Raw genomic sequence first — 11,156 nt, 5'->3', positions numbered from 1 at the left:
ACATAAACATTCGCGGACGCACAGACATACTCGCCAGTTAATAAAAATATGGGTGATTGTAATGCCATTATATATGCATCATATCGTATATTCCCTTCTCATTATGTCGTATATTTTTAAAAACAAACTACATATATAGATTTGAATAACGATTAACGATTATCGTCTCGAAATTTAGCATTAAGATTAAAAGTTGTTTCGAGAAGATTGATATGGAAAATCAGCAAGATCCGTGGAAGAGCCCGCTTAGAGTAAAACTGAAAAATTGAAGAATACCGTTGTTGTCAAAAACCAAAAGATTGAGTTTTTTGCTCATTACTCATATCCCAGAACAGATATAACGATCACAATTTGCATACACATTTTATGGATGATCGGTAAAAAAATGAAAAATCGCCCACGCCCATTCAATGGAATGGGGTGTCGAATTTTAATTTTATTTGTTGTTGTTGTTTTTTTTTTTTTTTTTGTTTCTTAAGAAAACTATATTAGATATAAAATAATCGGCCATAATCGAAGATAAGAATATTATTTATGAGAGCTATATACATATATATATATATATATATATATATATATATAGTATTTTTCGGACTATAAAAAAACACTTGAAATTTATAAGACGATTTTAACAAAAATATATTTTAATAATATTTTTGGATCACAATTTTTTATTTATTGCTAACATAACTCGTACTAGTGATATTCAGTTCACCTTCACTCTCGGTACTATCGCCCGTCTCGTTAATGTCACCGTTCGTATTACTTACATCTGGAGCTATTGTTGTTGTGACTCCCCTCAAATTTAGCGAGAATTTATTGAAAAAATATTTTATTATATATATACGTTCGGACCATAGAATGCACCCAAGACTTGAGTCCATTATTTTATGCGAAAATCGACGTCATTTTGACGAAATAAATTTTTAGTCTAAGTAGAAAACAAAAATATTATGTTGAAATAGAATTAAAAATAGGTTTGATTGCCCACTTTTGATATATCCATTTGATTAGTTAGATTGAATAGGGTCGTTGAACAAAAATTTACATGGATAGGGATAGGACAGGCAGACCGATAGGCAAGACCGATAGGTTTAGATTCGTATAATAAGAGGTGGATCTATCTTAAGTCCTTCTGCGTGTTACACAGATCCGTACCAACTTAAATACCTATACCAAAAGTGACATGGAATACGATGATTCACTCACACGACGGGAATAATAGGCAAAGGTGACAATGTACAAATTATGGCGGGTATCTATATGAATAAGTATCAGGACCATTTTATATATTATAGCTGAAAGCGAGCCTAATCAACCTAAGCAGATATCTGTCGAAAACTTTGTATAAGGCAAAGCATTCGAGCTTGGCGCTATTCCATGGTTGCCTCATTTACATTTTCGAATAATTTGTGATTTTTTTTTGCACAGCCTGGCATTGTTAGAAAATCCTACGTTTATATTCGCTTTTATTGTTTCTTCCTTGGATCAATCGGCCGGATAGGTTCATTTTTTTTTTTTTTTAAATCGTCTTGTAAATATTAAAAATTAAATAATTTCTTTACTGTTAACATATTCGGTTATGAAAGCTTCAAGCAATTATTTTAATGAAGCTAAAGCGCCCTGTGTGTATGTTATGTGAAAACACAATTCCGTACAAGTATTACGTTATGTCATATTGATTGTGAATTATTGTAAATAATAGCAATAGAATCCTAATAAATTATAAAATGATTTGCCGCGAAATGAGATTGAATGGGTAAATGTCAGGGAATTTTATTATTAAACTTATATTACCAAAGGAAAATAAAAGTTTTCCGTCTAAAGTTTTTTCATGTCCATCTGTGCGGAAGATTTTTGTCAACATTCGCCCGTTAAATGAATTCGATAGCAGCGCTATTGACGAACACGATTTGGATCAGGCCGAGAAAAACATTTTATTACGGAGACGTGAGAATAATATACCGACTATTCGTAATATATTGAAGCGATTGGAATTAAATAAAACAAGTAGTGAGGATGTAGATAAACTTAAAAATGAACTGCTCAAGTTGCCCAACGATACGCATCCAAGATTGTGGACTTATGAAAATCGGCCAAAGGAGACATTACTTTGCGATCAAAGTAAAATTGCCACCAAATCTGTCGAATTCTCACAAGTCTGCAAATTCAATAATATGCTACGTATGCATCAACTGGGCAACTATACGGGACAAAAGAGTTATTATCTATTTGGAAAATTGGCTGAATTGGAACAAGCATTGATTCGATACGCATTATCTATTTTAAAGCAAAAACAATTTCGTTTATTAGCTGTTCCCGATATATTACCAAAACACATAATTGAAGGATGCGGCATGCCCACCGATGGCGATAGGAATCAGGTATTTTCTTTTCATTGACAGAAAATTATTTAATAACTTTGGGTCTTTGTTTTCAACAATACGCTTAACTCGCTTAAGTCGTCGCAGTTTTCACTTTTTCTAGAAGTTACTGAACACAAATTTGTGATTTTGCTCAGGGACTTTAGTTCGGTCTTAATCAGCTAGTAGGGTCCAATATAGTGCAAATAACTTCATTGGATAAACTTATGTGTGTTACGTGCTTTTCGAAACTGACTTGTTTATGAACGCGTGGCTTAATGCATAAGTGTATTATGGATAGATCGTTCCGGTCGAATTATCCTAATAACGACCTGAAGAACTTGACAAAAATTAAACGAACCCTTAGCTATTTTAATCACTAAAGTCTTGAAGCTTACCAGCACTTACGCAAAATATTGTTGAAGAATGTTTCAGAATTTTAGTGAGAAAGATTATATGCCCGCCGAATGTATGTGTAGCTGTTTTGCCTCTATAAGATACTACCAATGGGTGTTTGCAAAAATTTTGATCACATTTTCACTTGAAAAGGGTATTTATTATGGAAAATCGGTACAATATAATATTAATCAAAATAGTTTCTATCATTTTCTGCAACATTTCGCAATACTTTTGGCAACTTGGCGATATTATATCGAGAAGAGACTTGCATAGGTTTGGCAGCACCAACCACCCTTCGCACTTATTCAAGTTTACGGATCCGCGTACCAACCAAGCGATGCTGCTACTGATCTGAACAAGTAGCAATCAGGAGGCGCCATGCCTATTGAGTGCGGTGTAGGTGGCAGAACTTCGCTTTCGAGCTGCAATAATGTATCCTCGACAACTCCTGCAACAAGTGACCAACAAAAGGACGTTTTCATTGAATTCGTGTCGCTACTTTTATACAGTTGACATGAACAAGCAGCGCCACCACAATCCTCTGAATATGTTTGGTGGGCTGCGGCAGCAGATTTCTTCAAATAAACAGTAAAAATAATGAATTTGGAAGAAGAAGAATGTTGAGCGTTCCATGATTAGTGCTAGTGCACGCCAGATAAATCAATAATATTAATTGGAGAGTATAGAGGAGGATCAATACCATCGAATTCAACCGTTGTGTACACTGTAATTTCTGTATCATTTTTCTTGTAAAAGTCATTGATCACAATTTTTGCAAGCACCTAATAATTCACTTTGTCGTTCAAGTATAAAATTTTTCTGATCAATACAAACAAACAATACTAATAATGTAATAACCACGATTAGGTTTACAAATTGGATTCGGGAGATTGTTTATCTGGCACATCGGAAATGTCTTTGGCTGGTTATTATTCAAATAAATTATTAAAAGAAAATAATTTACCGATTAAGGTGGCCGCGGTAAGTCGCTGTTACCGAGCAGAAACGTCCGGCTTGCAAGAGGAAAAAGGCATATATAGGTATGTACAACACAAGTTGCTTTAATGCAATATATATATATATATATATATAAATATATTTATATTTTGCTTCTTTCATTAGAGTTCATCAATTTACCAAAGTGGAAATGTTCTCGATTTGTTCCGAGCTTGAGTCACATGATATGTTAGAACATTTTAAGGATATCGAGATTGATATATTCAAAAATCTCAATTTGCATTTGCGTTTATTGGATATGCCGCCAACAGAATTGGGTGCATCGGCTTATGAGAAATATGACCTTGAAGCTTGGATGCCAGGCAGACAAATGTGGGGTGAAATATCAAGTTGCAGTAACTGTACCGATTATCAAGCAAAACGGCTAAATATAAAATACATTACAAACGAAGGTCAAAATAAATGGGTTAATACAATTAACGGTACAGCTACTGCAATTCCACGACTACTTATAGCCCTATTGGAATCCAATCAGGTATATAGCGCCTAGATATTTGCTTTCTCACTAAGCAGTTAGTAAAGAAATCGACCGAACAAAAACATTAATCTTGAACTTCGCGTTGTCGTTGTTCACGTGAATCCGTAGTGCGATATTGACTCTTTGGACCATTTCAACTTGCATCCCCTGTCTAGTCATCTTTTGATGTATTGCGGAATGTTCAAGAGGGTAAAAAAAAAAAACAAAAAAATCAAAAAATACTTATTGTCCGTTGAGTAGGGTAAACAGACCGAAATGAGCGGCACATGTAAACGGAGTAAATAAGTAGACCACATGGTACAAAACGCAACCATTTATTTGTCTGCTTTCGATTTTGAATTTTGTCAACGATATTTTAAAAAAACAAACAAGTGTTTATGATACGGACTTCTAGAAGTCATCTATCGGTTAACTTAGCGAACAGGTACCCTTTTATTATTAGACATCTTTGGGGCGTTTGGGAACCATTGACAAAATGTCAGCATTTATCGTTCTGTATGCTTTTATTCATTTACTTTCATTCTTTTCAGAAAGGCAAATATGTATTGGTTCCAGACGTTTTAAAGGATTATTTAAATACATCGATCTTAACGAAAGAGAAATTAATCCCTGAAGTGAAATTGGTTAAGCAAATTAAATCCAAGGAATGAATCTTAAAGCAAATATATGATGAATCTTTTACAGCCAGCCAAACCTCATCTTCCTAACATTTCATTCGGAATCTCTCTCAAATATTTGACAGATAAATAAATACTCTAATGAGTCCTATACATGATACCAGAATCGTTTTTCGTGTGAATATAAATGTGGGCGGAATGCCAGGATCAATGCACTCTTTGTTTTGTGAAAGCGTGTAACACAGAAAATCGCTACATTTTTCCTTCTATTATCGCTTATTCGTTGAATTTTTTATATAAACAATAGAAAGATCTTATTAAAATTTATTTGTTTTTCAGAAAAAGTTTCGGAATCGAGCTTTAAAAATTATTTAAATGTGAATAGACATAGATGCACGATACATAATTAAGCGTTTACCAAGGACTGATAAGATCGATAGGAGAGAGAGAGAGAGAGAGTGAGAGAGATATTGTATTTAAAACTATCTACTAAAATTTCTTATAGGAAAAGATGTTTTTTTTTTTCACATAAAAATGTTATCATATTGAAGTGCTATGTACATAATTTCCTAAATTTGAAGTATTATAGGAACATCGAAGATCGAACATCCATCATTCAGAATTTCAATGAAACATCATTCTTGTCACCAATTAAATATATGAAACAAATAAATAAATATAGCGTTTAGCGCGCAACTCAGAATTTATTAAATGATTTATTTGTGCGTGTGTACATTAATATATATATATATATTTTTTTTTGTTTATTTTTAAAAATTAAAAAGAACAATAATATCAATTAAATAATTAGTTTCCGTTTGCCGTCAATATTTTGTATTATGTATACAATATTAATAATGAAAAGCCTTGTACGTGTATGTAGGTGTGTGTATGTGTGTGTGTTTGTGTTTGTGTGTGTGTGTATATGCGTCTGTTTATGTATGTATTTATGTGTGCTTTTGTATGTGTCAACAAATTGGTTTCATGATGTCTCACAAATTTATTTCCGTTGCTTTTGAACTTAATGTTACGCGACAATGAACTCACATTCTAGATGGCTTAATTAGTTTGCTTGTGGGTGGAGGCAGCTTACAAAAGCCAGCCGCATCGAAGACAGGCAGCAGCTCACGTACACGCCCCGGTATACTGCCATCTAACATTCTGTTAAACGACAAAGAGATACAATTGCAATTATCCGCAATATGTATAAGATAGGGGTACCTACGGTACCTACAATATTGACAAATATATTAATTAAATGGATAGTTAACGTCTACTGTCTCTTTCACCAATCTTTTCCACCAGATTTTGCAAATATACAAATAGAAGAGTGTCATGTCAAGTTAAGCCGTATTGAAAAGGGAACAAGTAGAGACACTATACTCAGGGCCGCGGCACACCATTAAATTCCATCCACCATCTTACGTACAAACATCTATATAATGACTTTTCAAAAAAGAAGGCATAGTATGGAAAGCGGTTGAATATGTGGTTCGATTCGAATCATTTTCAACAGTGTTCGTCCTTTGGCCAAAACATGTCAGTATATTAAATTTCATTAAATACCTTGTACCACAAGTGGTTTACTATGTAAAACCTTACATGTCCATCATTTTAAATTTACGAAGGTGTAAGCTTTTAATCCTTTGTGGTACAAAAATGCTACAAACATATTTAAAATGTTTTGAAAAGTAATATAGATATACTAGGAAATAATAATGTAGGACTCGCATAAAATTCTTTTCAAATTAATAGGCTATTGTTTGAAGACTCCGTCACTACTATTTGCCATAAAACAGATTTATTTAGAATAAAAATTGCACGAATTAATTAATAAATCTTTCATTTCTGATTCCTCAGAATGAATTATTGAAAGAGTTGTGCTGAAATTTATGGTAAATTGTTCATTTATATTCGAAAAGCTTCCAAATAAAATCTCACGATTTTCGAAATCTTATTTCATTGATTGAAACGCCCGATATTTTTCTCATTTGTCCTATGGATATAAGCTTTCTTTGTTTGCCATACAATATTCAATTTAATCTGTGCCTGAGATTTATAGAATTAAGGTAGAGAAACCTTCTTCTGAATGCTCAAAATGTTTTGTGACTGTTGTAACAAATTTCAAACTGAACGAAGGACGGACACAATTAAACTGAATATGAATATCGTTACGTATTAGAAATATAGATGCAAAATACACACTCTAAATACTCTAAAGCATCTAAAGTAATGTAGACCTATAACATATAACCATAAAATATCAATATCCTGTTGATGGATGGATTCAGACTCACTATACAATATTAAGTACAAATCATTAATTCATTCAAATAATTATACGAAATATTGTATTATTATCTACCTTCGCTTGTGCTCGATTTTAGCTCCTTTTAGTGATATATTGGCTTCAGTTGGAAAGAAAGTTGCTTCAAAGAAATTGAGACCATTTTGCAAAAGTATGTTGTATTCATCCAAAGATGCTAGAGTTACGCGTATAAATGCTGGAGATGGTTCTCGCCGTTCGCTGCGTTCAGTTTTTTCAGTAGCCTCAGTAGTAGTTTTTGTGGGCGAACCTTATCATTGAATATCAATAAAGAAAAAACAAAAAAAATATAAATTTAAATCAATTATGAAAAAGAAATTCCAAAAAGACTATGTATTCAATAATCTACCTACCTTCTGCCACTTTTTCTGATGTATGGGAAGTTGTTACTTGAGGACATATATGTAATCGTACGACTTCGACAACCGATTCGAATTTATACAAAGCATGACGTATATCCTCAACGGGTAAATCTTCCGGCACATCCAGTACATAAAGTGTAAATGTCTTCCGTGGTCGACAGGGAATAGCAATCTACGTTGTAATTATTTCAAAATATACAAAACATTGAAGGTAATAAAATTTTTTCGTTTAAATTCATGTGCAAGGGATCAAAAAATTTTGTTATCCTTAATTTTAACGTAAGATAAGTCCTTTCAACTCATACAATCACTTAAATGAAATTTAAAAAGTATATTATATTTATTCTCTAAGAGAATGTATTATTAATCTGACAATTGGATAAGCTTTCAGCTGTTAGAAGGTTATGGGATCCAAGAATACTATTTCAAAGCCACATAAGTCAAACAATCTCATATATATACATATATGTATATATATATATACATATATTTGCCGCAATATCAAGGCCAAGTCTGATTAAAAGCCATAAAGATGAACATCCTTTAGCAGTTACTACAAATGCAAATCAAGCCTTGATTTTATCTCAGCAGGATTACTTGTATATAAACTTGTATAAACTCAAGGAATTGTAGAGATAAGCCTTCGTAGGCATTGAGCCTTGAGTCAACATAGCTAGGCTTTAGTGAATGTCTCTCCCGTAAAATAGATAGAATAAAAAGTTTTGAAATGAAACATTAAATCCCTATATGAAGCATGTTTTTTGAATAAATAATTATACATCTCTTCAAGTCACACAATCACACAACAACTAATCAAAAGTCAGAAATAATATTTTAAATGATCTTGACTAAATAATCAGAGCACAATTTCAATGCACTTCGATAATTGTCTCGAAAATAATAAGAATCACTTATATACAAATTAAAAATTTCAAATATATATTCTAATGTCAAAGCCCCAGACTAGAAAAAAAAAAAAAAAAACAAACGCTCACGCAAACGTAGTAATTGGATTAGTCGAAGATTAGATCAGTCTAGGTAGAGGTCGTGAGAGAGACAGAGAGAGAGAGGAAAAACAAAAGAAGATTCTTTCGAATTCGAAATCTTGAAGACTTTTGCAAGTTCCGCTGTTTCAATGCAATGCATATGAAATGCAAATGTGAGATTTCTTTTAAAATATATGCCAAAATCTTTAGATTCGTCTTTCCCCCCCCCCCCGCCTCAACTATGCCAAGTATAAAAAATTAGTTATGGCTTCCAAGCAGCAGTTTCATTCAATTTTAGTAACATCACAGTTGAATCGGGGAATATAATCTAAAAACAAAATTCAATTTCAACTATTCCCATATCGAAATTCGATATAAGGGAATGATAATTATTTGTTTAACAGTAATGCATAATAATTTTATTAAAAATTTTTAATTATAATTTTAAGACTTACTTTACGATAGAATCTTGCTCCTGTGACTTTATGAAAACCTTTCTTGTAAACCGCTTGATAGTCGTCAGGATGTGAGAACTTGAAAAGTATACCAGTTGCTGTTTTCGTTAAGCTAAAGCAGCCCTTGAAACTCATTTTTTCGCATATTAAAGCTGCGCGCTCCATTGATAACTCGTACGAAGGAGTTAAAAGGAACGCACCTGTAAATGCCCTAAAATGTATTCTACAATTCTCAGTTAAGAAACGTTGAAAGCCAACCTTTAGTTAAAAAATTTTCACTTGATGATATTTCAGAATCGGAATCCTCATCTCTTTTAGTCGACCATTTCGGTTCAGCAGATAGTTTACGTGCTTGCATTTTTGTAACAAGATTGGGAGGACGGTTTCTTTGAAAATCCGTTTTATCGCATTCCAAATCTGACGCGTTCCCAACATATGACATTTTTTTTCAAAATTTATTTTATTTATTTTTTTCTTTTATTTGCTTTTCTTTTCTTTTCTTAATTTATCTAAAACAGATTAAACCGAGCGAAATACTTGTGTCAACTAAACATCTCGCGATCATCAAAACTCTTTTATAGCAAAATTTTTCTACAATTAAACAAAATATTATAGGTAATATGTGTAGGAACACGTATTTATATATTTATATTTATATATGTATATACAAAAAAAAAAAAAATTTACTTTTTACAATTGCATATCGACGATAAAGAAGCATAATAGCATAACTGTATTTATTTATTACAAAAAGCTTATGGCGCCAACATTGATATTGAACTAAAGGCATTTAAAGGACGATTCCTTTACGTTAATAATAGGAAAACCTTTAAGGAATAAGCTCTCATTTGATCAACAACAATAAAGATAGAAGAAACTGTAAAATTTCTTTAAAATGAAAATTAAAAAAATTAAAATTTCCCATATATTGAATTGTGCCATTATGCGTTTTAGTTATGCGTATGCCATATTTGGATCGAAACTATTTAAGACATGGTATATTAATCTTGTGAAAATGTTCGGCATTTCATCACATGTTTAGCTTTATAAAAGTATACAACAAATTATCAATATCTAAATATTCAAATTCAAATGCTAACTGTAAAGTTTAATTTTTAGATAAGAAGTTCACTACTTTTCAGATTACCTATCATCCAACGCTAGCACATTGCAGGTAAGCGTAATATTTGAATAATTATTTACCTTAGATTATGAGCACAAATATCAATATATATATATATATAGATATATATATACTTTTGATTGATTGAATTAGTTTCTTTCTTATCATCATAGTTAATTTCTTTGTTTTCGAATTGCTTTCATAAATTTTAAGCGAACGAAAACCTCTCATTCGTAAACATGTGAAATTCTATTTATCCCTTTAAGAGTTTGATATAATCTTCCCTGCCAGATTCCTCGCAATTCTTCAAACTTTCTCAGCCATAGAGAATGTTGTTGAATACTTTACCATCAATTCAAAGTTTTGAAATAAAGTTTTTCCTAAACTCTACTCTCGATATTGGCTTGGATGGAATATGCCAAGTTCTAGCCAAAGTTTCATATAATACCTATATATTTCTGAGGGTTCGTAACAACACTTTACGAAAATTACAAGCAATATATTAATGATATTGTCTTTATGAACTGAATGAATATTTCAAATTTCGACTTTATATCAATGTTTCTCACATTTAAAAAAAAAAAAAAAAAGCCTTTTTAAGTCTGCTTCAATTTTTGAACTGAATCAATCAAATAATTCTTAACTAGAATAGATCAATAGAAGATATTCAAAATGTATATTATGAAATTCTCTATCTATTAATATCGGGATCAAAATTAGGAAAAAAAATTCAAATTAAAAAAACAAACTTTGACTCTTTACAGCACTCTTTAATTGCCAATCCATTTTTATTTATATAATTTCTTTAACATTTTTTAAAATTTTTTTTATTCATTATTATATATATAATTTGTTTTATATTTTTATTTTTTATTATAACATATTATAGTATAAGAAACTTCATAGCCTTATTGGTGCAATAATTTATTTTTCTAAACTAAGTTAAATTAAATTAAATTGAAATATATATATGCATATATATATATATATATTTGTCTACATCATTGTTTTTCATTTTATTTAGCAATAA

The 11,156-nt window shown here is 31.4% G+C and overlaps 2 protein-coding genes across 4 annotated transcripts; one reads left to right on the top strand and one right to left on the bottom strand.

The window, feature by feature from the left end:
• Positions 1 to 1,634: 1,634 nt before the first annotated feature.
• On the top strand, positions 1,635 to 5,282 carry LOC119638817 (serine--tRNA ligase, mitochondrial). 3 transcript variants are annotated; one of them, XM_038035846.1, is made up of 5 exons: positions 1,635 to 1,759; positions 1,814 to 2,384; positions 3,630 to 3,802; positions 3,885 to 4,254; positions 4,788 to 5,282. In XM_038035846.1, exons 1-5 carry the CDS (start codon positions 1,731 to 1,733, stop codon positions 4,905 to 4,907), a joined length of 1,263 nt encoding a protein of 420 aa, XP_037891774.1. In that variant the 5' UTR covers positions 1,635 to 1,730; the 3' UTR covers positions 4,908 to 5,282. The 3 variants fall into 3 exon arrangements, with proteins under 3 accessions (XP_037891774.1, XP_037891792.1, XP_037891784.1); XM_038035864.1 differs by having other exon boundaries at positions 4,792 to 4,911; XM_038035856.1 differs by having other exon boundaries at positions 1,701 to 1,759; positions 1,828 to 2,384; positions 4,788 to 5,281.
• A 492-nt stretch (positions 5,283 to 5,774) lies between these two features.
• Positions 5,775 to 9,548, bottom strand: LOC119639130. Its single transcript, XM_038036356.1, has 5 exons — positions 9,262 to 9,548; positions 9,004 to 9,203; positions 7,554 to 7,734; positions 7,240 to 7,450; positions 5,775 to 6,035 (listed from the first exon to the last, which is right to left on the bottom strand). Exons 1-5 carry the CDS (start codon positions 9,443 to 9,445, stop codon positions 5,918 to 5,920), a joined length of 894 nt encoding a protein of 297 aa, XP_037892284.1. The 5' UTR covers positions 9,446 to 9,548; the 3' UTR covers positions 5,775 to 5,917.
• Between the last annotated feature and the right edge of the window lie 1,608 nt (positions 9,549 to 11,156).

Source organism: Glossina fuscipes, unplaced genomic scaffold (assembly GCF_014805625.2).
Source record: "Glossina fuscipes isolate IAEA_lab_2018 unplaced genomic scaffold, Yale_Gfus_2 0, whole genome shotgun sequence".
Taxonomy (NCBI): domain Eukaryota; kingdom Metazoa; phylum Arthropoda; class Insecta; order Diptera; family Glossinidae; genus Glossina; species Glossina fuscipes.
Note: the sequence above shows the minus strand (reverse complement) of the source record. Positions and strands in the feature narration are given on the sequence as shown.